Source organism: Lepus europaeus, chromosome 1 (genome assembly GCF_033115175.1).
Source record: "Lepus europaeus isolate LE1 chromosome 1, mLepTim1.pri, whole genome shotgun sequence".
Classification (NCBI taxonomy): domain Eukaryota; kingdom Metazoa; phylum Chordata; class Mammalia; order Lagomorpha; family Leporidae; genus Lepus; species Lepus europaeus.
Window position 1 is genome coordinate 150,511,620 of NC_084827.1, and position 26,119 is coordinate 150,537,738.

General features: G+C 38.3%; 1 protein-coding gene across 2 annotated transcripts in view; it reads left to right on the plus strand.

Moving 5' to 3' along the window:
- Window positions 1–26,119, plus strand: part of ADAM23 (ADAM metallopeptidase domain 23) — a 185,834-nt gene that overhangs the window by 131,899 nt on the left and 27,816 nt on the right. For both annotated transcript variants that reach the window (XM_062190278.1, XM_062190286.1), the window contains exons 16-23: window positions 4,285–4,356; window positions 4,943–5,032; window positions 6,786–6,866; window positions 13,835–13,885; window positions 16,076–16,139; window positions 17,601–17,706; window positions 20,353–20,472; window positions 22,357–22,525. In XM_062190278.1, the coding sequence (XP_062046262.1) occupies window positions 4,285–4,356; window positions 4,943–5,032; window positions 6,786–6,866; window positions 13,835–13,885; window positions 16,076–16,139; window positions 17,601–17,706; window positions 20,353–20,472; window positions 22,357–22,525 (753 nt within the window). The remainder of the gene's footprint in view (window positions 1–4,284; window positions 4,357–4,942; window positions 5,033–6,785; window positions 6,867–13,834; window positions 13,886–16,075; window positions 16,140–17,600; window positions 17,707–20,352; window positions 20,473–22,356; window positions 22,526–26,119) is intronic.

Sequence of the window (26,119 nt, forward strand, 5' to 3'; positions counted from 1 at the left end):
TTAACATAAAGATTTCCAGTTCCATCCATGTTTCTGAAAATGATAGGACTTCATTCTTTTATGGCAGAATGATACTCCATTGTGTAGGTATACATTTTCTTCATCCATCTATCCATTAGTAGACATCTAGTTTGCTTCCATATCTTCACTACTATGAATAGTGCTGCAGTCAAACATTGGCATATAGGTATTTCTTTCACATGCTGGTTTCATTTTCTTTAGATGTATATCCAGAAATGGAGTAGCTGGGTCATATGGTTGATCTATTTTAATTTTTTGAGGAACCTCTATACTGTTCTCTATAGTGGTTATGCTAATTTGTATTCTCAACATCAGTATTTAAGGGTTCCCTTTTCTCCCATCCTTACCAGCCAGCATTTACTTATTTATTTATTTTTTTTCATAATAGCCATTCTAACTGGAGTGACATATTTCATCGTGGTTTTGATTTGCATTTCCCTTGTGGCTAGTGATATTGAGGAATTTTCTTGTATTTATTGGTCATTTGTATTTTTTCTTCTGAGAAATATCTATCAGATCCTTTGTCCAATACTTAACTAGATTGCGTTTAAAAATTTTTTTCGGTGCTGAGTGTTTTGAGTTCCTTATATATTTTTATATTAATCCTTTGTCAGATGAATAGTTTGAAAATATTTTCTTCCATTCTCTCAGTTGTTTCTTCATTCTTTTGATTGTTTTCTTCCTGTATAAACTTTTTAATTTTTGATATAATTCCACTTGCCTCTTTTACTACTTGTGCAATTGAGGTCTTAGCCAGAAACATCATTGCCTGTACAAATGTCTTGAAGTGTTTCCATATGTCTTCCAGTAGTTTGGTGTCTAATCTTTAGATATTTGGTCTATTTTGTGTTGCTTTTTTTTTTAAATACAGTGAGGGGTGGTGGGGTCATGTTTCAGTCTTATGTGTATGAATATCCAGTTTTCTAGCACCATTTATTGAAGAGGCAGTCATTCTCTAGTGTATGTTTTTGGCACTTTTGTCAAACATCATTTGGTTGTTGATATGTGGATTAATTTCTGGAATCTATTCCATCGGGGTGTGTGTATGTGGCCTGTTTTCTTAATGCTGTCTAGAAAATTGTCCAAGGTATTTATGGATGCCATAAATACATATATGTATTTATATTGCATAGTCTCTTTACCTGAGGGGGTTCATCTTGTCAACTGACATTTCATCAAAATTTGTATACACAATGTCACAGTCCCTTATCCAAAAATTCTTAATTTAAAAACTGAAAATTTCTAGAATTCTTTATGAGCTCTCAGAAAAACATATTTGACAGTAAAACTCGTTCCAAACTGAAAATCTTCATTCCTCATAGTATAAATATTCATAAGTTTTACTGCAGAAATGTGAATGTTTTTATTTATAGGATGAGCCCCAGGCTTCTTGGGACTATTACACAGAATGTTGTAAATACATCATACTGTCTAAAATCCAGCAAAGCCATAATTCTCAAACTCATTGGCTGTACAGCTTGTGGATACATCTGTGGACCTATGATATAGTAACATTTTTGGAAATGGAAGTGACTCAACAGGCAGAAAGAGAGGATTATTGCTAATTGGTAGATAGTAGAGAAATTCTAACATGGCAAATTTCATATTTCCTTTAACAATGCTATTTTGAAATCATACATAGTTCATTGCAACATGAAATGTTTAATATTCTGCAATGAGAGAGCAGTAAAATCATGTTAACTTTTTTTAAAATCAGTGACTCACGTGGATAAATGACAGAAAAATTTATTTCATACCCATAATTGAGTGGTACTGCTGTAGTCAGGGAATGAGAACTTGATGCCTGACATCTTTATAAAATCTCAGAAAGGCTACAGAAAAATAAATTGGACTGTTGAAATGACCTTGCGTCATTGAAGTAGGCAGCCTGCCTTTCACGGCATCAATCTCATTGCAGCAGAAATCTGAAAGCTTCAATGTGTTTAAATGGGTGAAATAAGCGAATGTGAGCTTCTAGCATTTTAAATTATAATGTGCTTGGCTAATTCTACTTACCTTGGAGTTTATCAGCTAATTAACAGTATCATGCCTGAGAAAACAGCACTCTCTTGGTTGGATATGAAAGTGTCTGGTTTAAGCCCAAGGGTCCATCATTGGATTTCTGAAATTGCCTGTAGATAGGAAGAAGATTATTCCAGTAACATGGGAACTAAGTAAAATTAACTACACATCTTCTATTTTTAAAGTTAGTGAATAGAGAATTATTACATTGTAATGTTAAAGCATTACATGATGTGGCCACAAATTCAGAAGTTTGAATTCCGAGACAATAGCGACCTCTCATAACAATAATTAAGCAAAAACTTATTGTTATAGAAGAACAAAGGAAAGCATGGAGAGACTGTTCCATCACCAGATGGGACAGCAAGGAACACCTGAAGCGAAGGGCTGGGTAGTACTGAAGACAGCATTCGGGGTCCGACTGGGGAAGTTCCCGGTGTCCTCCTTGCAGATGAGGTTCCAACTTGCATGGAACTGGGGGGACTTAAATACTAGTTTCATATGAAAGTGATATTCCTTTCATTATTTATGTTTGTTCATACGTGACTTGGCTCTGGTGGTCTATGTCAAAACTGGCCGGGTTCTGACAGAGACCATGTATGCAAGAAAAATGCTTTGTCAAGAGTACGTTTTTCCTGGGGAGAAGAGCCAATTCTTCCAAGGGAACTGCACACTTCTCTTATTAATCTTTACCGATGAGGCTACATTGCAGACAGAAACATAGAGAATTCTTAAAAACTATTTTTATTAACTCTTTAGACATATAATATTAATATTACAAAGATTTTTTTAAAAACCTGTGAATTTCAGGAAATAATTTATCTGTAAACATCAAAGAAATGACTTTTTCCCAAGTGTTCTTGGAGAGTGAGTGTCTGTGTTTGCACATGTTTTGTGTTATCTTCACAGTATCTATGTATACGTTTTCTGTGCTTTGGGATTCTTCTATGTGCCATGTTTTCTTTTTTCTTTTTAAACTTTTATTTAATGAATATAAATTTCCAAAGTACAGCTTATGGATTACAATGGCTCCCCCCCCCCCATAACTTCCCTCCCACCCGCAACCCTCCCCTTTCCCGCTCCTTCTCCCCTTCCATTCACATCAAGATTCATTTTCAGTTCTCTTTATGTGCCATGTTTTCCATCTGGTTTGACAGTGACCTATCTCAGGATGGAGGAAATATCCTGAGGGTGAAAGGATGAGAATCCTGATACAAAGTGCTTGTCGTGGCCTTTCCCTTTTCCATTCTCCCCCTGCCTGCTGATCAAAATCCCACAGAGACTGGGACTGCTGATTTGGACTTTCCCCTGGGGAGTCCCACCCAAGTTGTCTGGGAACCTTATTTGCTTCTTAGGATAGCCTTGGCTTTCTGGAAATAGAAGGTGGATCCAGTCTTTCTCAGGTGACCTCATGGAAGGCAACCCTTTGTGGGGGTGTGACCAGCTGCTGGGTAAAGAACCTCTTTCTCCCTCTAATATTCATGTCTCTGGCATTTGGGTTGAGATATGCTGTCTTGCTCTTCACCCAGGAGTGGTGATCATGCCCAGGGAGCTCCTGCCCTGACTGGTGAGAAGTAGATGTTTTTCTCATGTAATAGAGTTTATTTGGCAAGCAACTTCATGGTGTCAGTAGGGTGGATTGTTCTTGAAATTACATCCATGCATGTGTCTGCACATTGAGTTAAGAAGTATCAGACAGAGCAGATTTTTTTTTCATGAGAATAATGGGATTGGATTTGTATAACCGTTTTTTCCCCTAAATTTGTTTGCATTTACTCGATTGTACATTTCACAATCGGCAGTGACTGAAACATACTTAATTTTTTGACAATTTTTATGTCTTCTCAGCTGCTTTGAGACACGTCAGCAAGTTAGATGTCTGTAAGTCTTATTAGCAATGCATTTTAGTTCCATTAGCAAAAATGAAAAGTGATCCACTCCTCTTGACAGCTTCTCTCCGTAAAGAGTGCCTCTAATGCTGGAGGGCATCTCCAGGGCCTACCACTAGAGAATCCCTGAGAGATATTATCCCCCCTTTCAATAGGTTTTTTTTTTTTCAGAAGTGTTGTTAATGAGTGAACAGTATTTCCCACAAATACATCATCGATAAGATGCCATAACAATAGATCACGGAAGAATAGCACGTGATAGTTGATTGTATGGCTGTGTTTGTGAACTGGTTGGTGTGTTTTTCTGTGATAAATTAAAGCATTTTACCTCCCCCTCCCTAATCTCTTTCAGCTGTTTGAGCCCACAGAATGTGGAAATGGATATGTAGAGGCTGGGGAGGAATGTGATTGCGGTTTCCATGTGGTACGTATAAGAGGCCTTCCTTTTGTTCAGTACAGCTCTTACCCAGAGCTAACTAGAGTAGCATTAGTGAGAGGTTTATGCTATTATTCCTTGTGGTTTTGCTGCTCTCCTTTCTGATCTCCCAGATCAATGCTTAATCCCAGCTCAAACACATTAGATTTAGTCATATGCTTATGGCCTTGTCTGAAAAATCCTAATGGATTCTTTTAATCAGATTCCTTACCTCTTAAAATTTCATACTGTAATATTCAGCTTGGACAAATTGTTCCAAATTATGAAACATTTTCCCTGTGTTGTGTACTATTTTTGTTGTTACAGAACTAGGTTGTTTATTAAGAGTATAGTAGACCTAACCAGGAGTGGGTTGCCTACCTAGAAGTAAGCACAGCTCTCAGTGGATAGGCTCGGTCTAGAAGATCACATTTGGTTGGGAATATGACAGATGGGAGTCTACCATGTTTTAAAGTGATTATTTACTAAAATGTTTGCTTATGCTTATACAAATCTGATCATTAGCATTATTCATAGAGTCTCATGTGGGGAGAATGTTGAACAAGTAGTCACTAAGGTTCTTTCTTTTCCCAAGGAATGCTATGGATTGTGCTGTAAGAAATGCTCCCTCTCCAATGGAGCCCACTGCAGCGATGGGCCCTGCTGTAACAATACCTCATGTCTTGTGAGTCTCCTGATGGTTGCATCTTTCTTTTATTTGTCAGATTAGCCAAATATCTCAAGGTGTACATTGATCTTGTCACCAATTTGTTGGTTACGTTGTGCATATTTGCCTAGCAGCTTTGTAGAGTCAATAAGTCTTTCAAATTCAGTGGGTCACAACATTGATCTTTATTATTATTCACTATTGACCATCTTATCCTCTGATGCCTCCTTAAGAAAATATACTAAGATTGCTTCAAAAATAAACATTGACAGTTACCCTACTAGCACAGTTGAAAACCAAATTAAATTGTTAAATAGAAGAGGGACAATTCCTATGGTCTTTTAAATAATATGACCTACTTATAACATTTTCTTCAAAACTTGTCCCAACTTATTTTAAACCTAGAGCATAAAAAGTAGTGCTCATATTTTTCCATTTTACTTTTTAAAAGATATTTATTTCAAAGGCAGAGGGAGAGAGAGAGAGAGATCTTCCATCTTCTGGTTCACTTCCCAAATGCCCACAAATAGCTAAGGCTGGGCCAGGTCAAAGCCAGGAGCCCAAGTACTTGGATCTTCACCAGCTACCTCTCAGGGTACACATAAACAGGAAGCTGGAATAGAAAAGGGAGCAAGGACTTGAACCCAGGTACTCTGATATGAGATGTGTGCATCCTAAGAGGTTGTAAACACCTACCCCCGGCCCTTTTATTTTTTAAATTTATTTTGGGAGAGAGAGAGAGAGAGAGAGAGTTGGCAGGGACCCAACTACTTTAGCCATCACCTGCTGCTTTCTAGGGTGTGTATTAGCAGGAAAGTAGAATTTGGAATGGAGCTAGAACGTGAACTTGGGCACTTTGATGTGGGAATCTCAAGTGGCAGCTTAACTGTTGTACCAAATGCCTGTCTCCAATTTGGCTTTTTAAATTTCCTATAAAGGCAGGAACCCAAATGAGGAAGTAATTGTGTAAGTTTATTTGTGTATACATACACAGTTTGTGTGTCTGTGTACATATGGACTCTAATATCTATGTGGCCTCCAGTTATTTTTGAAAAGTCATTTTTTAAATCTTCCTTTTTCCTGTGTACAAAACCTCTAATGTTCCTTATAGCAGTAAAATTGTATGATTTTGTCTTTTGTTTTTGTTTTTTGCTTTGTTTTCTGTACCAAGAGGCACTATGCATTGTGGTGCTCTGGAAGATTCTAGCTCAGTTTATACTGGTTTTGTGTTCCCTCCCAGACTATCGATTGCTTGATGCTAATGTACTTCCTTCACTTTTTACCGAATCCTGCCCAAAACAAGCAAAATGTCTTGTATGTGATAGGCATTCATGGGTATCACTGACTCATATGAATTCATAAAATTTTATTTTGTGTGGTTAACTAGGGCAAGACTAATATCCCAGCTAATAGGTAAATAGGGAAGGTTGAACATGTATGTCAAACATTTAGAAAGATCTTAATTGTTTGTAATATGATATTTTGCTATGTTGTCTTAAGCCAAACCATAATTTGTTCCTTACATATATATTTTTTTAAACTAATGTTCTGAGACAGTGGATTTTGAGATCTGAACATTTAATGCCTTGGTGTTGATTCATCTTTATATAGAGATTAGCCTCAAAGCCTTATTAATATTCTGTAACTATCTTGATTCTTCATAAAAATAATGTGATGATTATGAGAATATAAGAATTGTTGATGAGGAGATGAATGTTAATTTTGAAATATTAATGAGTTGTAGCTTCTAATATTGAGTTTTGGTTTGCAGTTTCAGCCACGTGGGTATGAATGCCGGGATGCTGTGAATGGGTGTGACATTACTGAGTACTGCACCGGAGATTCCGGCCAGGTATGGCAAACTGAGTTTTAGGAAACGCAGTTCACTTTTGAAGCTTTCAATATAGATTACAGATGTAAATAGCTTTGGTTTCTTTTGTTTTGCTTTTCTTTCTGGTTACTTCTAGCCCTTCCCTGTGTCTTTATTTTAGAAAGGTTTGAGGGGTGTGTGTGTGTGTGTGTGTGTGATTTTCTTTAAATATTAATCTCTCTTTCTTCCAATGTTTCCCATCATAATTAGTCCATACTCAAGTAATTGGCTTTACTGTTCTCTTCTCCACATCTTAGGTGGTGCACTCATATTGATGCCACACTGATATATTGTTTTAAAATATTTTAAGGCCACAACCCCCTTTAAAAAAATTTGGATAGAAACCAATGGGGCAAACAAGGAAACCAGCCTCACTGCTTTGTTTGAGATGGGACTGGGAGCAGTATGCACGGTTCTTAGTTCACTGTTGCCACTTCTGTCCTACATCCATGGCCCTGGCTTCATGGCTCTTACCCTTTGGCATGATTTGGTTCCCATTAAAATTAATGTTTCTTTCTAAAATTCCCTTCTCGTATGATTAGTGTTTTTATTTGTGGTGTATTATTTTAAATTTTCCTTTGTTCAGACGCACATTTGTTGAGCATACTCTGTGTCAACATTGCTGTAAATTCTAGAATGTAGTAGGGGACAAAGCGAGTATTTTTTTTGCCTTCCTGGACCTTATCTTCTACCAGGTGTAGAAACAGAAATAAATAAAGCAAAGCCAGATGGTAATAAGTGCCAAACATAAAATAAAATGCTGTGAAAATAACAGTGGGGGGAGGTCATCAGAGGGAGGAGCAGCTGTATATTCCTGGAGAAGGTGGCATTTAACTAGAGACACTGGGTAAAAAGGAGCTACTCAGTTAACAGTATGCATGGACACATGGCTTCTTTAATAAATGGAGTGAAACCCAGGATAGCTGGAGAATCATGGAAAAGATTAAAAAAATAGATTAAAAAATGAAGTCAGGAATCAAGGCAAATAGGGACTTGTAAGACTATCGTAAGAATTTTGGATTTCATTCCACTTTCAGATTCAATCTGACATCACCTCAAAAGCATTTTCCTATACTATTACACCACATTTAGAAATACCATTTTCATGATTGCATTATATCTATTATATGGCTTAATCTGTTGATTTTTCCCTAGTAGTGGATATTTAGATTCTGGCAGATTTTCATTACTATAATTACTATAGTGTATATCATCATGTGTTTTTTTTTTTTAAGATTTCATTTACTCATTTGAGAGGTAGAGTTATAGAAGTGAGAGAGACAGAGAGAAAGGTCTTCCTTCCATTGGTTCACTCCCCAAATGGCCACAAAGGCTGGAGCTGCGCCAATCCAAAGCCAGGAGCCAGGAGCTTCTTCCAGGTCTCCCACGTGGGTGCAGGGGCCCAAGGACTTGGGCCATCTTCCATTGCTTTCCCAGGCCACAGCAGAGAGCTGGATTGGAAGAGGAACAGCCGGGACTAGAACTGGCGCCCGTATGGGACGCCAGTGCCGCAGGCGGAGGGTTACCCTACTGCACCATGGCGCCAGCCCCATCATTGTGTGTTTTTAAGAGTGTTCCTGTTTAAGATTGTTCCTTATGATAAGTGTTCAAGAGTGAGGTTACCAATTTCTAGGTGTTATGTTTTCCAAAGGGCTCCCAACAAATAGAGTATCACCTTCATTATAAAAATGGCTATGTTGAAGGCCATTGCTTAAGGTAAGGGCTACGTACTACTCTGTCTAGACCCCAGTTCAGGCTATAACAATAGGCTATTGCTAGAACTGGAGCCAAAACAATTTCTGCTTACAGAAATGGGCCCTTGCATAGTGCATGGCTTGGAGAACAGTAGAGCATGCATGTTTATGTGTATAAGCTTGTCTTGAAGAGAATGACAGGACTGGCTAGAATGCTAGTTGCTCTTGCTAAGCTTATCATTCAGTCACTCCACATCCCAGTGACAGAAGTGAACAAAGGAGCGGAGGGGCTGGAGTTGCACTGGTTCCTTGCAGTGGAAGGGGACATGAGGAGAGGGAAAAAAGGTTCCTGGTTAACCTTTTTGGGAAGATCTTTATGTATATTATCTGAGGCTCAATTCCAGTTCAGTTCTCTTTTAGGATATGGTACAATGAGATATGTTCTGGCTTTAAAGATTTTTTTATGCATATCTGTTTATTATATTTAAAAATATAAGGCTTATTTGTAATTTCACTCTAATATAATGACACAGTTTAAGAATTATGAGTTCTGTGTTTAATGAGACCTGCACTGACAATTCTGATATATTGTTTCACTGCATTATATATATATATATATATATGTTTTTTTAAAAAAGATTTATTTATTTACTTGAGAGGAAGAGTTACAGGCAGAGAGAGGGAGAGACAGAGAGAAAGGTCTTCTATCTGCTGGTTCACTCCCCAAATGGCTGCAATGGACAGGGGCTGGGTGGATCCAAAGCCAGCAGCCAGGGGCTTCTTCCAGGTCTGCCATTTGGGTGCAGGGGCCCAAGCACATGGGCCATCTTTCACTGCTTTCCCAGGCCATTAGCAGGGAGCTGGATTGGAAGTGGAGAAGCTGGGACTCAAACTGGCACCTATATGGGATGCCTGAACTAGAGACGAATGCATAAGCTACCATGCCACATCACTGGCCCTACTGCTTTACATTTTAGTTTTGTAGAATAATACTATCTTTATATCCCCCATATACAGTTTAGTTCTCTGTATTCAGTCCTTCTAAAAGTGTAGTTTTTCATTTCTTTAACTCCTAGATTGCCATAAAATTTGCTGGAAGCAAGGTTTTTATAATGAGGACTACTTGTTGTGTAATTAAAACTTTCTTATCTAATGTGTCTAAGGTAAAAATGGTCCTGTTACATTAATTTCTCAGTGGCATATTGGAATAGAATGTTTTATTATTAATAACTTCTTAATATGATCAGAATGAACTCAAAAGAGACCATTGAAGTAGAGGCAGTTAAAGTTCCACAAAATTCTTCTACTGTGTAAGAGACAATGGACATTGGATTTAAGTTATACTAACGATGACTAAGAAAATGAAATCTTTGCATCTCTGAGAATCAGTGTCTACAGTCAACATTTTGTCTGGTTTTGGTTATACCTCACAGTATGTTTTATTTAATTTTGATATTTGCATTTACTGATGACTTTTCAGAATTTATGCCAAATAAACAATATTTGTGGTGGTGGCACTTTGGAGTAGTGGGTTAAGCCACTACCTGTCACACTGTCATCCCAGATGAGTGCTGGGTTCAAGTTCTGGCTGCTCCACTTCTCATCCAACTCATTGCTAATGCACCTGGGAAAGCAGTGGAAGATGGCCCAAATGCTTGGGCCCCTGCACCCATGTGGGAGACCCAGGTGAAGCTCCTGGATCCTGGCTTCAGCCTGGCCCAGCCCTAGCCATTGTAACCATTTAGAGATTGAACCAGTAGATGGAAGATCTCTCTCTCTGTCTCTGTCTCTCCCTCTCTCTCTCCCTGCCAGTAACTCTGCCTTTCAAATATATAATAAATCTCTTTTAAAAAAAATGAACAGTACTTGTGCAGTGGGGAGAAGTCCTTGGCAAATGGTCCTGGATGGTATAATGAAGATATTTAAAAGATGTGAGAAATGGTTTTTGGTAGTACTGTAAACTATGGCATCTAAATGCGTGGGATAGCAAAACATAATTTAAAATGAACACATGTAATTATGTTGCACTGTTGGAGCCAGGCTCCAGTGACCCTTCTCATTCTGTATAAAACTGGGTCTGGAATGACCCTGAGAACAGAATCCCAAGCTCTCCTCCGAGGCAGAGTAAAATACACAGATTTGTGATTCTCTCTCCCAATTTAAATGTCACTAGAGAACATAAGAGCACCCATAATTTTTCAGTTATACATTTCAGTGATAAACAGCTGGCTTTTATTAGCCTAAACTAAAAACAAATAGTTTAAAAATCTTGTCATTTGTGGCTATGATAGTATGAGGTTTTTTTTATTTGTAAAGAATTCTGAAGTTTTTTTTCCTTATTAAAACATCACAAAAATGAACTATGACAAGATTAGGCCCTGATATGCCTATTCTGGAAGCAACATTTCTTGTACACTTCTCTTCATGTAGTTGCCTTCATTTTAGAGTTAGTGAATAATTAATAGTGGTCAATTAATGAGATAATTACTGTATGTTGAATGAATTCAGATGGATGAAAGAGACCACAGAGATCTCTGTTTTTGTGCAGTTGGCCCCCACTCCAAGTTTTAGTGCTGATAATTACAACCTTCAAATACTCACAAACACAAAATCAAAATTTGTGGTCAATGGAGCTTGTATGAGAGTCATTTATTCTTTAGAAAGACATAGAACCAAAGCATATTTATTTACATAAGAGGTGGGGGGTGGGGCGTGGGCATGGGGGAGGGGAGAGAGAGAGAGAGAGAGAGAGAGAGAGAGAGAGAGGAAGAGATCAGTTATCTCTGGTTTACTATCTAAATGCCTGCATGGCCAGGGCTGGGCCCGGCTGAAGTGAGGGGTCAGGGACTCAATGTTTGAGAAGATGGATATGCTTACCTTCATTTGGGCATTATGCAAATATTCATGTATCAGAACATCACACGTACCCCATGTACAATATTTACATGATTGCTGGAGGAGGTGCTCAGCCTCCCAGTTAAGATGCTGATTCAGACACCTGTGTTCTGTATCACATCACCTGAGTCCTGACTCCACCTTCCTGTTAATGCAGACCTCTGGGAAGCATTGGTGATGGCTCAAGTCATTGGGTTCCTGCCATCCATGTGAGAGATTGGATTGAATTCCTGGATCCTTGCTTTGATGAGACCCAGCCCTGGTCTTTGCAGGCATTTGGAGAGTCAACCAACCAGCAGATGGCAGCTGTGTCTATCTGTCTCTATACTTCTAAATAAATTATTTTAATGAAAGAAAAATATATAGTACATTATCATTTTCTATAGTCATCCTACTGTGTAATGGAACATCAGAACTTTTCTCCTAACTATAACTTAGTAAATTAGTTAATCTATTTTATCAATAAATTAATTAATCTATTTTATTAATCTATTAATTTATCTCTCCCCAAACCCTGGTAATCATCATTCTACTTTCCACTTCTATGAGATCAACTTTTTTGGGATTCCATGGGCCAAAGTAGTTTTACTATGAAATGTTCTTCATAAGTTGCTACTAGGCAGGAAAACTAAATTAGTTCTATTGTCTTTCTGCGGTGAACTTCGTCCACAGCTTGATATATGCAGAATGGGATACTTAATTGGATCAGAATGGGTCATTCATTTGCTTTCTCATTCAGTGAATAGTAATTGAGCATACATCACATGTTCAGTATTGTTCTAAGTACTAGAAAAGCAACTTAGAACAAAAAAAAATCTAAAATCCTGCCAGCAGGGAGCTCGCTGGTGATGGGGACAACAATTAACAGAAAAGTAGAATGTACTCACAGGACTTGTCAGTGCTGATAAGTGCAATGGAGAGAAGAGTAGCAATGGGGAATGGAATGTCAGCATGGGAGAGAGGTTATGGCTTTTAAAAAAGATTTATTTACTTATTTGAAAGTCGGAGTTACAGAGAGAGAGAGGCAGAGAAAGGAGGTGAGAGACAGAGAGGTCTTCCATTGGTTGGTTCAGTCCCCAGTTGGCTGCAAGAGCCAGGACTGAGCCGGGCTAAATGGAGCCTGGGACTTCATCCGGGTCTCCCACGTGAGTGACAGGGGTCAAGCACCTGGCCTACCTTTTACTGCTTGCCATGCACATTAGCAGGGAGCTATGGGACTTGAACCAGCACTCTGATATAGGATGCTGTGTTGTAAATAACAACTTAACCAGCTGTGCCACAATACTGGCCTCTGGTATTTAGATGCTAAAAGGGGCCACACTGGTAGTAACATAGGCTGTAAGGAGAGTAAAGTGAAGCAGGGGACTTCGGAGTTAGAGAGGGTGGTGATTTGGTCCCAGGTGTTAGGGGTGGAGATGGAGAAAATTTGGGTCAGATTGTGACATTTTGATTGTGGAGCTAATAGGATTTGGGGCAGACAAGATAGAAGGTGTGAGAGAAAGAGGAGTGGAGAATGATTCTCTGGTTTTTAGGCTGAACAATTGGAAGGATGGAATATCATTTACTGAGAAGGCGAAGATTGAGGGAGAACTTTTGTGTACATTGCTGTGTGTCTTATTCACCTGCCACACCTGTGCGTCTTATATTTGCTTTGATACAAGGTAGAGCCTTTGATTTGACTTTTTTTTTGTTTTGTTTTCAGTTCATTTAAATGTGGCAAATAAAAATGCACAGAGGAAAAAAATCATTTATTCAGGGCAACTTTTGGGGAAAAGGAAGTATATTTTAAAGAGTGATTTTATAAAAAATCTATAAAAAAACAAATATCAGTCACATCACAGACTGATCTTGGCTTGAGAGGTCAAATCACAGGTTGTTTATGGTTTGGAGATTCGTCACTTACGATGAGTTGGAAGACAGACTGTTTTCTGTGTCTCAGTATAGTAGTCTGTAAATGAGCATCATGGTGTCAGATGCAGATTTGATGTTTTCACAGAGCAGAGCAGGGCCTTGTGAATTAGTTTCTGAATGTGTTCAGTCCTCCATAACAAGCTGATTCATTTCCTTTGCTGTTGACTTTAATCCCTTTTACTTTTAACTTGGTAGTGAGTGAATCACCTCACAGTAAACATGGAAACATACAAAAAGCATCTATTGCATGGTGCCAATTTGTTAATTAATTGTTTTACCAATACTAGGGTTAATTTGAATTAACCTACTTGAAAAGTTACATGTCCTTTTCTAATTGCTCCTACTTATATAGTCACCATTCCTCCATTTTGTTTTGCATTTTAACATTGTTCACATTATCTGAAGGTACTTAACCTGCCAAACATTAATTAAATTGATTTTATTTTTCAGTGCCCACCAAATCTTCATAAGCAAGATGGATATGCATGCAATCAGAATCAGGTATACTGGGGCATAAGTTACAAGTGTAGTTTAAGAAAGAATTAGTTTTTTAAAATTTTTGATGAGTAAAACTTCGAAATTTCTCCAAATAAAGTATTATAGTGGGGTTATAATTCAGAGCTGCTTCATCTTATACCAAATATTACAAATATTCTATTTGACTCTGATGACAAATTATCCAGATTATAAGAACAGAAAAAAATGTAAAGGTTGAAGGGTTAAGAATATTTCAGACCAAAGGGAAAGAAAGTTTTAAAGTGAGAATATAATTTTCCTCATGGGCATTGTCTACCTTAGAAAAACTACTACAGAACATGCCTGTGACTAGAGACTTGTAGTTCAGGCCACCAAAGATTAGAGATGGGACACGGGCACTCCCTTGACTTGCATCGTCTGGTCTGCTTTAACACAAACCAGGAGGAAAAGAAAGCTAGGCATCAGAAGCAATGGGTGGCAGGCCTATTAATGGCTGATCTGTACAGTGATCTGCCCTCAAGGAGACCCAACAGGCCAGTCCACTGCAGTGGCTTTCAATGTGGTAAGCCTGGGCTTCAGCAGAAGTCAGCTTGTGAAGAGCCCTGGCAGCTCTGCCAAGAGTTGGATCACTGGAAATGGACCTGCCCTGGAATCGAAGGATGCCCAGGTCAGAGCCACAGATCTTATTGGCTCCAAGCTGAAAAGCCCTTCACTCAGCCCAACTTCCAAAGTGACCACTGCAGCTGAGGGTATGGTCAAGTAGGGTCAGCAACATTGCAGGCAGAACTGTAATTTTCTTGTTAGAGATGCCCCCTGCCTTTACCTGGCCAGCTCTCCTCCCAGGCCAGCCAAGTAATGAAAGTCAACAGAGTGCCTTCCCCTAGGAGGTTCACACCTCCCTTAGGATATACCCCATGTGAAGAGATAGATAGGTCTGGGCCTCTTCACTTACAAGGCCTAAAGCCCACCAGATTATTATCAAGCCCCTTCTATCAGGTTCTATTTGCCTCTCAATCAGAAAACTTAATTGTAGCTTGGACAGCACCTTTCTTAGCTCCTCTAATAATGACTCTGTCCTTTGTTCTAGACCCTGTCTAGTCCACTTGGGCCTCATTCCTTTGTAATCATAACCTCTACTCTACCACCAATGGCTCTACTCCCAACCTGTGTGTACTGATGGTCCTCTTCCCCACTTAATGCTGTATAATTGTTCAAACCTGGTTAAGGCCACTCTTAGGATCATTGGTTACTATCCTCACTCTGTCTTTTATGACCTTGTCTAAATATGATCAGAGTCGGGGAACTTGGAAGGCTTCCATAGCCTTGGCAACTCATGACGACAGCCTAGGGTGGTTACTGGCGCCATAAACTAGAGTGTCAATTTGTTGGGTCAACAACAGGAGCCACTGTGCGCTTGCTCCTGATGTGGGATCTCTGTCCTTAATGTACTGTACATTTTGTTTTAATGCTATAACTAGTACTCAAACAGTATGTTTCACTTTGTGTTTCTATGTGGGTGCAAACTGTTGAAGTATTTATACTAAATTGATCTTCTGTATATAAATAGAATTGAAAATGAATCTTGATGTGAATGGAAAGGGAGAGGGAGCGGGAGAGGGGAGGGTTGCGGGTGGGAGGGAAATTATGGGAAGGGGAAGCCATTGTAATCCATAAGCTGTACACTGGAAATTTATATTCATTAAATAAAAGTTAAAAAAATAAAAAAAAAAAGAATGTAATATTTTGAGTTGTGATCATCTTTCAATCAGTTTATATTTTTCAATTAGTTTATATTTAAAGAATTGTACCATGCAGTCTCTAGTGAGTTTTATATTTTGGTTTATTCTTATGCCTCTCAAGATGATTATGGCTCTTATTGGTCCTTTGAAAATATTAGGATGCAGAAATTTTTTTTTATTTTCAAAATTTATATTTATTAAATAAAATTTTTCTTTTTTTACTTTTATTTAGTAAATATAAATTTCCAAAGTACAGTTTATGGATTACAATGGCTTCCCCCCCATAACTTCCCTCCCACTCACACCCCTCCCATCTCCCGCTCCCTCTCCCATTCCATTCACATCAAGATTCATTTTCAGAAGTTAAAAAAAAAAAAAAGACCTCTAAATTTGCTAGAAGCAGACCTTGTAGGCAAAATTTTGGGAAAATGGAACTGGCTCATGTGTTTCACAGTGCACGTGCTCTTGTCCTCAGGGTCGCTGCTACAATGGCGAGTGCAAGACCAGGGACAACCAGTGTCAATTCATCTGGGGAACAAGTAGGTCACACCTTCCTGCTTGAAGGTCACACCTGTAGTTTTCTCTTAATATTGTTCTCTGCCAGTCTCGCTGAGAGTAATGCTTAAAAAATCTAGAAATGGGTGAGAATACAGAAGACTGTGAATCTTATAAGAACTATACAAAAGAACAAGAGCTATACAAACAGCTGCTCAAGGTAGGGAGTCATCATAAGTGACAGCATCTCCCACTGATTGTGGCTTTCAGAGGAAGAACATTGCATCTGCTTGTCAGAACTGGGTTGACTGCAGAAGTCATATTCATTATTCTTTCCCTTGGATGAGGCACCATGTACCTTGCATTTAGCATTTACTCTGGCCCCTGCCAAGTTAGCTGTCTTTTTTTTTTTTAACCCCAAGGATAGTACTAGAATTATTTTCTAAAGTTTGTAATTTACCATCTCAGTTCAGAGAATACAAATATTTCCCAAGGTGTGAGCAGGTTATGAGTCTCAGTAGATGGGGGGGGCGGGTGCTTCAAAAAGTTCATGGAAATGTCTATTATGAACAGAACCTATGCTTGATTTTTTTCACTACAATAAAGTTATCTTTTTAAATCTGTTCTCTTTGTATTAATACTACATTAACAAGAATTGTTGAGAACTGTGTTGTAGTAATTTTCACACATTTGTTGTGACCGTGTTAATATAATGTTTTAATAAGTTTTTTAAAAATAAAAATGATTTTACAAAGATAAAAAAGATCCATTATTCCATGAACACTTTGAAGTCCTCCTGTACATTCATTAAATGATCATATCCATATCTCTTCCCGACATTTGCTGTGCTTCTCCAAAGGACTCGAGTTCCCAGGGGCCAGGTGGGAACCATGAGAAAGGAGCCTACCTTGTGATGGAGGCTGGGTCACCCCAAAGGAGAAGAAAGCACAGACAGGGCTCTGGCATGAGTGATTTTCATGTTTGGCTGATAATATTTATCTGGGTGATTTACAATCAGTGGTTTAGTTTTGACAGAGAAAATGAAATAGACACGTAAATATCAAAGCCCAAGGGCCAACATGAAATCTCAGTGGGCTAAGACTTTGTGATTAATCTCCTAATGTTAACATAAGACAGGATTAGGAATGTTTAGTAGTTTTCTACATGTCACTTCACTGATTACTGCTAATGATCCTTCTTACTTTCCTCCCTGAATCCACAGACAAGAATTGGGAAGAAATGTATTTCTCATGTTGAAAAAATGATGTTGTGTTGGGATTGTTTGGTATTAGCTGGTAAGAGCCAGTTATTTAATTTTCAGGAGTTTTACAAGCCCTAGGACATCACGTGCAATATTTACTCCATTTCTATGAAATTGGCAAATGCTACAAATCAGGATTTTTCGTGCTTCTTCTGGAGAACAAATGGTTAAATATTTTCACAATGCTGGTTATAGACAACAAAAAGAAGTAAAATTAATTTTTTCCCTTGCCTACTTCCAAAAGAGGCCACAGGGTCTGACAAGTTCTGTTACGAAAAGCTGAATACGGAAGGCACTGAGAAGGGCAACTGTGGGAAGGATGGAGACCGATGGATCCAGTGCAGCAAACAGTGAGTGGCTGGTTGTGGGGAGCACACGACCCAGAAGTGCTTGGAAGCTCTGATGCCAATGCAAAATGAGCACAAATTCAATGTTAATAAATATTACTGATTTTTTAAATTGTTCACTTACTCAAAAATGTGAAGTATGTGTTCTACATTCTAGTGTATCTAGAGGCACATGCTGTGAGCTAAACTGATACCCTGCTACGGACTCACACCATTTCTATAAAATCCAGAAATTGTCTCGGATGCTGTTTTTTTTTTTTTTTTTTTTTTTTTTACTTGATTCTTGTTCTGAAGAGATACAAGTTATAGGCCAAAGCTCCTCTACAGCATGGAAGATTCTCCTCCCAATTTTGAAGCAGAACAAGAATTTAAGGGAAACTTTTTTGTTTTTGTTTCTGTTTTTGTTTTTAAACAATAATCTTTTTTGCTGTAGTATTTGAAACTTTGACATTCCATGTAGCCTTTGATGGTGGATCAAGCCTTAGGCAAGTAATCTTTGATTATAATTTCTTTAAAATTACATAAAAATAATGGACAATAAAGCTTCCCACTGGCAATTCATGAATGAGATACAGATGATGTTGATCCTCAGTTCTTGGGGCCAAGGAGTAGGAGGAAGGAGGGTCAGAAACAGTCAACATCCACAAGGTTGAGTGCCTCTCAATTTGATTAGTTTATGTCATTAACTTTGTGTCCTAGACAAATCTGATCATTTCTATTTGTTTCTATGCCTTCAGAAGAATTGAAAGTATGTTATTGCAAAAAGTTAAAGAAAAAAAAAGAAAGGATAAAGGGGGATTGAGGGAGAGAGGAAGTATAATTGTCTTCTTAGAATTGTATCTATGAAATACATGAAATCTGCTCTGTATGTTAATAAAATGAAAATAATTTAAAAAATAGTTGAGGAATTAGTATTGAATTAGATCATTGTAGAAGTTAGTTTTTTACTATCTGGCAATATGATATCCAACCCTCAATGAGTTAAGGAAAATTAATATATTTTTTAGAAAATTTTAAAAATTGTGAAAAAATAATGTATAATAAAAGTAAATAATGCACCATATACATTTCAACAAATAAATATAAGGTGAACTTCCTTGTAAGCTTACCTGAGTCAAGAAATAGAACATTGCAGCATCTGAGAAGTAATGTATCCTTCCCCATCACTGTCTCCCATCTTCTATTCAGAAGGAAATTTCATCCTGAATTCATGGCTGTAGCTTTTCTTTTATTTAGAATTGTTTGTTTGTGTTTGGCTAAGTTTTTATCCCTAGTAGTTTGTGCATTACATTGTATTTTGCTTTAGAATTTCAGCATTTTTAAGAGTTTTCTTTGGTGTGTGTAGCTGTTTTTCATGTTGTTGTTCATTTGTTTCCTTTTCATAGCTACACATGTAAATATAATACAATTTAGTTCTCCATTCTGCATTGATGGGCATTTGGGTCGTTTCCGTATTTTGGCTGTTAAGAACTGTGCTACTGTGAACTCTGTTACACATGTGATCTAATACACATTCATACGTGTTTTCTACAAGGTCTGTACCTAATAGAAAAATCACCAGATCATAGTGGATGTGTGTTTTCAATGTCACCAGTAGATGTCAAATTGTTTTCTAAAATGATCATAATAAACTCTACCGTCAATAATATATACATAAGAATGATAATAACAACACTTGGTACCATCAGACTTTTTTTTAACTTTAATATGTTCTCATGAGTATGAACTGCTATAGCATTGTGGTTTTCATATACATTTCTCATATTGCAAATGGAACCTAACACATGTTCACACATTTATTAGACATGGATTTCCCTTTTTTGTTACGTGCCGCTTCAGGTCGGTGCCCATTTCTTAGCGCTCATTGTTTATTTAGCAGAGAATCTGGAGTTAGTTGCTCTCATGGTGGATTAGTCATTTAACAATGATTTCTGCCCCTTGGCTGTATAATCTTTAGCATGTTGAGTTCCTTTTTTTTTTTATGGCTATAAACTCATAATTGCAAGGTAGATGCACAAGCTATATATTCAAAGATAGGAAGTAGGATAGGAATAAAAGACTATAATCTTTTATCTAGAAAACATAATCCTCACCAGCAGCTCCCTAGCTGGCTTCTCTTCACATCAGGCCTCTTTTAGTTCTCAGAGGAAGAGGGGGAGGATGGGTAGGAAGGTCAGTGGAGGGAATGGGAGTGGCATTAAGTAGCTCACACACCAGTTATGAACCATCTTCCAGGGCTAGACACCTTGCTGCCCCAAATAAAAGAGCAATTCAAAAAATCAGGGGAAAATGAAATTTAGAGAACAAATTTATTTTAGTACAAAAATTTTATGAAACCCATGCATATGAGAAATCTTCAAAAATTTCATGGAAAATGTATATTATGGAAAAACTATACTTGGATTTCAAATTTTTTTTGCACCAAGATAAGGTTGTCTTTTAATCATATTTTCCATGAACTTTTTGAAGTCTGGGTTAAACTGGTCTTCTTGGCAAGGAAACAAGGAGGAGGTCTTAGCCAACTAACAATATCTGAATATATGCATTTTTTACAAGTAGGGTTTTTAAACATTTTGAATAGATGAGTTTATGGACTAAATACTCATGATTGAGTCTGATTCCTCCTGTCTTCTTCCATTTTCTTCTCAGTGATGTGTTCTGTGGATTTTTACTCTGTGCCAATCTCACTCGTGCTCCACGCATTGGTCAGCTTCAGGGTGAGATCATACCAACTTCCTTCTACCATCAAGGTCGGGTGATTGATTGCAGGTAACATGTTAAATGTTGGAAACTAATGAAATTGAGACTTTCAACCTCCAAACATCAAATTTTTAAAAAAGATTAAAGATTTTCTAGTTCTTGCAAAAAGAAAGTTGACTTAGATTTTAAGACGTAGGTTTCATGCTGAGAGTCACTTAAAAAGTAGTTATATATTGATTTGAAAGTTGCATTTGTGGGGCCTGCATTGTAGCATAGCAGGATAAGCCACTGCTTGCATTGCTAATATCTCATATGGATGCCAGTTTGAGTCTCAGTTGCTCCACTTCCAATTTAATCCCTACTAATAGTTTGGGAAAACAGTTGAAGACTGGCCCAAATACTTGGGTCCCTGTACCCACGTGAGAGATGCAGATAAACTCTTGGCTTCAACCTGGCCCAGCAACAGCCATTGCAGCCACTTGAGGAGTGAACCAGTAGATGGAAGATCTCTCTATATATAACTCTGCCTTTCAAATAAATAAATAAACCTTTTCTAAAAAGAAGAAAATTATATTTGCTCAAAATTATACTAGTTGTTAATAGTAAGGCATTTTTTGTAATCATATTCTTTTTTTATTGAAGTGTTGTAATCTTATTTTTAAAAGTAGAATTATAGTATCCATAAATATGATTAAAATTTTGTGCCCTGGAAATACCATTATTTGATCCCTGTGTTTTAATTTTATGACCATAAAAGGAAAAAGAGTTTAAGCTATACTTTCTGTAGCATGCATCTACAGATACATAATTACCCAAATTACATTTAGAAAATAGTAAAATAGTATTTGTTGTTATAAGCAAAGATTTGATACCTAATTGTCTGTGAGTACAAGGCACATAGGTATGTGGCCTATTTTTTTTTTTTAGCCAAGGAGTCATATTATATTCGCAAAAAAGTATTCCCTTCATAGTGGTCATAATACTAAGATTGGCTCAAACACTTTGGAGATTTCCCCTACAGAACTGTTTGTGTGTGTGTGTGTGTGTGTTGGCAAAGTTATTTTTAATATCCCTAGAATAGCAATTATTCATCTTATTTGAGTACACATAAGATTTGGAATGATACTAATGTGAGTTCGAACACATTTTAGTAACTGAGCACACAATTGCATAATGCTGTCTTGGTCAAATGATTGTTTCTCTGTCTTTTTCTTTTTACCTTTTTTTTTATTTTTGACAGGCAGAGTGGACAGTGAGAGAGAGAGAGAGAGACAGAGAGAAAGGTCTTCCTTTGCCGTTGGTTCACCCTCCAATGGCTCCTGCGGCTAGCGCGCTGTGCTGATCTGAAGCCAAGAGCCAGGTGCTTCTCCTGGTCTCCCATGCGGGTGCAGGGCCCAAGGACTTGGGCCATCCTCCACTGCACTCCCGGGCCATAGCAGAGAGCTGGCCTGGAAGAGGGGCAACCGGGACAGAATCCGGCGCCCTGACCAGGACTAGAACCCGGTGTGCCGGTGCTGCCGGCGGAGGATTAGTCTGTTGAGCCGCGGTGCCGGCCAATAATTTTCAACAATATTTTTATTTTGTACTTTTACTCAACATTTGCTTTTTTCTACCACACCACATCTGAAAGTCTTAAGGAGCTAATGATATAGTTTCTTCCTTTGTTCTTAGGCAAATACTTCTCTAATCTTAATGTTGATTTTAGAAACAAGTGAAGGTTTAGAATGTACTGTGTGCAAATGACATTTTCATGATGATGTGCAGTATAATAAGGATAGTGACAAGTAGTTTCTTTTTCCTGCTGTTTTATTAAAGGGAAAAAGTGGGAAAATTCTGGGAGAAACTCAAATTGACCAACAGTCTCTCCATTTTCAGGAAGACAAGCTTCATGTGGGTTGATGTTATACTTCTCAGTGTGGTGATAATGGTGCGTGGATATCTTTCTTCTTTTAGTGGTGCTCACGTAGTTTTAGATGATGACACAGATGTGGGCTATGTAGAAGATGGAACACCATGTGGCCCATCTATGATGTGTTTAGATCGGAAGTGCCTACAGATTCAAGCCCTCAATATGAGCAGCTGTCCCCTTGATTCCAAGGGTAAAGTCTGTTCAGGCCATGGGGTAAGTAGATATCTATGTTCCAGCTTGAAGTGTCCATGTCTAGCATCCTCAAAGTTCATGTGGTTAGATTTCCAGTTCAGTTCTCCTATCATGGTTATTGTCAAGATCTGTGCACTGATTTTAACATTTATTTAGTGTCCCTATCTGCTAAGAATGTCCTCTGTATTCATATGGTTTTGTCTTTGTTGTTTCTTGTATCACTGGCTATTCATATTTACCACATTCTCAGTATGACTTGCTATCTGTACCAGTCAGGAGTATCCAGAGAAACAGAACCAATGGGAGATGCTCTCTGCCTAGGTAAATGGGAGACTTGTTCTTAGGAATTGGCTCACGTGATTGTGGAGGCTGGGAAGTCCCACAATTGCTGTCTTGACAATTGAGAGCATGGAAAGTTGGTGGTGCAGTGGAGTTTGAGTCCAGATGGGAGAAGTGGTAGAACTGCTGGGGTGAATCCCAGTCCCAAGGCTAGAGAAGATGATATGAGATGTTCCCGCTCCAGCAGTGAAGCAGGATAAACAAAGAGATGGACCCCCTCCTCCTCCTTCATGTTCTATTGAGGCCCTCAGTGGTTTGGGTGATGCCTGTTTACATTCAGGAAGGCCATGTACCCATGCACTTTATAGAGTCCAGTGACTGAAATGCTAATCTCATCTAGAAACACCCTCAGAGACACACCTCAAAATGATGTTTATTTGGGGCACCCCATGGCTGCATCAGGTTGGCATATAAAATTAACCATCATAACATCAAAAGACTGGAGGAAAATTGGTGCTACTCCTAAAGGAACTCCATGTGATCGTTTTGTACAATTCAAAACAAACCATCTCAGCAATTCACTTTCAGCTACTCAGTGTGCATATTGTTTATCTACAAGTATGTGTACCAGATCATGCTAAACTAGGTGTTGGGTCAATGGTGTGAATCACAAGGCTGAAATTATATAGTTATTCTTGGATCACTGTCAGCCAAGGAGAAGATGCTGTACCTATTCTCGCCTGCCCATCTCTTTAATTCTGACAACAAAGTATTTGGGCAAGTTGTCCTTACTGGCAAACTTAGACTTCATATCCAAAAATGATCTTTAAATATTAACATTAGTTTAATAAATTAGGATTAGCAAAAGGAAGGTATCTCAAAAATTTATATAGACCAGAAATAGAAAAAAAAGAGACATTAAGAAACGGAGCAATCATCAAAAAGCGAGATGCTAAAATAAAGATAAAACTATTGCAAAATAGAAAAGCGGCAAGATGGCGGAATAGGCAGGGAGCACACTATTAGTCTGGGGGAGAGATAGTTTAATATAAGTGGAGATACTGCAGGGTCAAGGAAGAGTAGGGGATGAAACAGCAGAGGAAACTCTTCCGGAACTAGTGATTCACAGTGGACCTGCGTGGAGAGCGTGGGAGCCCAAGTTCGGGACACCAGCAGCAGACTCAACACACCAGCGCTGGAACGCGAGGTGAGCCGAACCTCAATAACCCGAGACACCAGCGGGCAAGCGGAAAGAGGAGGCTAGAGGGAACGAGGCTTAAAACTCCGTGGGGAAAAATTCACCAGGCTAACTAGAAGAGAGAGAGGAAAAAAATTTAAAAAAAAAAAGTGACTGATACGGACACAAGTTTCTCTCCACTCACCTCTCAAAGGCGAGCAAGACAGAGCAGGCACCATTTTGGACATACGTCATAAGCAGGGCGACCTCAGGTCTGCACCGGCCCTGAGCCTAGCAGAAACACCTGACTCTGGGGGGAGGGGTGAAATAACAGGAGATTAGCATCTAACTTGGCAACCCAGTGGGAGACTGCAGGAGAATTGGAGCCCACACTGAGGGCAGCAGAGATTCCCTGTGTGGTCCTTGGGAAAGAGCTTCCAATCTCTGGCTCCTGTGGGTATATCATTCACCCGCTAACTACTTCCAATTACGTTCAGCTGTGCGGAATTACTTCCCTTTTGAATCAAAAAAAGAAAGAGAGATTTACCACACCTAACCTGGGAGTGTCATCTTTGACACACCCTCAACCCTGAGGAACCAAACACAGCTCTCAGTCCACACTCATCTCAAGCCTCTAAGGCTCCACCGAAAGCAGACAGTCCACTTAATATAGAGCCATAGTGTAACAAGAAAAAACACCACAGTGAAGAAACCAAATATCTCCAACATGCCAAACAACAAATGCAAAAACCAAGCTAACAAGAACAAGGAAGACACTATGACGCCCCCAAATGAGAAAGACACCCAAATTCAAGATTATGAAGATGATGAGATCGAAGAAATGCAAGAAGCCGATCTCAAAAAATTGATAAGAATATTAAGAAGTTCTCAAAAACAAATTCTTGAACTACAGAAATCCTTAATGGACAAGATAGAAAATCTCTCTCGTGAAAATGAAATATTAAGGAGGAATCAAAATGAAATGAAACAACTAGTGGAACAAGAAACTGTGATAGTGACGAAAAATCATAATGAAATGAAGAATTCAATAAATCAAATGACAAACACATTAGAGAGCCTTAAAAAAAAGAATGGGCGAAGCAGAAGAGAGAATATCAGACTTAGAAGACAGAGAACAGGAAAGGAAACAGGCAAACCAAAGAAAAGAAGAAGAAATTAGAAATCTAAAAAATATTGTCGGGAATCTACAGGATACTATTAAAAAACCCAACATTCGGGTTCTAGGAGTTCCTGAAGGCATGGAGAGGGAGAAAGGATTAGAAGGCATTTACAGTGACATACTAGCAGAAAATTTCCCAGGTTTGGAGAAGGACAGAGGCATCTTAGTACAGGAAGCTTATAGAACCCCTAATAAACATGACCAAAAGAGATCCTCACCACGACATGTTGTAATCAAACTCACCACAGTGAAACATAAAGAAAAGATCCTAAAATGTGCAAGAGAGAAACGTCAGATTACTCTTAGAGGATCTCCAATTAGACTCACAGCAGACTTCTCATCAGAAACCCTACAAGCTAGAAGGGAATGGCGAGACATAACCCAGGTACTAAGAGAGAAAAACTGCCAGCCCAGAATACTATATCCTGCAAAGCTCTCCTTTGTGAATGAAGGTGAAATTAAGACCTTTCATAGCAAACAGAAACTGAAAGAATTTGTTGCCACTCATCCTGCCCTGCAAAAGATGCTTAAAGATGTGTTACACACAGAAACACAGAAACATGGTCACCAATATGAAAGAAGGTAAAGGAAGGAAACCTCACAGCAAAAGATCACAGGAAGCTCAATTTCTCTTTGACATAGAATTAAACTCTGATGCTCTGTTAAATCAATGTGTTAAAGTAATCTATTATGTTCTCTTGATGTCTGTTAAATTCTAATTGTTCAAAAACAGCTGAATTTTTATTAAGAGCTATGGGTTATTTAAATATGTGCTTATTTTCAAAGATTTGAATAATCACCTTGTAACAATGATCAAATTTGGTCTATGTTATGTCATGATTTTAAGGAATCTTATATCAACCAGATATTTTGGATTTTGAGCCTTCTTGGCATTCTTGACAGGCATTCAAAAAATCAAAGTTTCAAACAATCTGGTCTCTAAAATTTCCAGTAAATCCTGGACTTTGGTTTTTCCAGT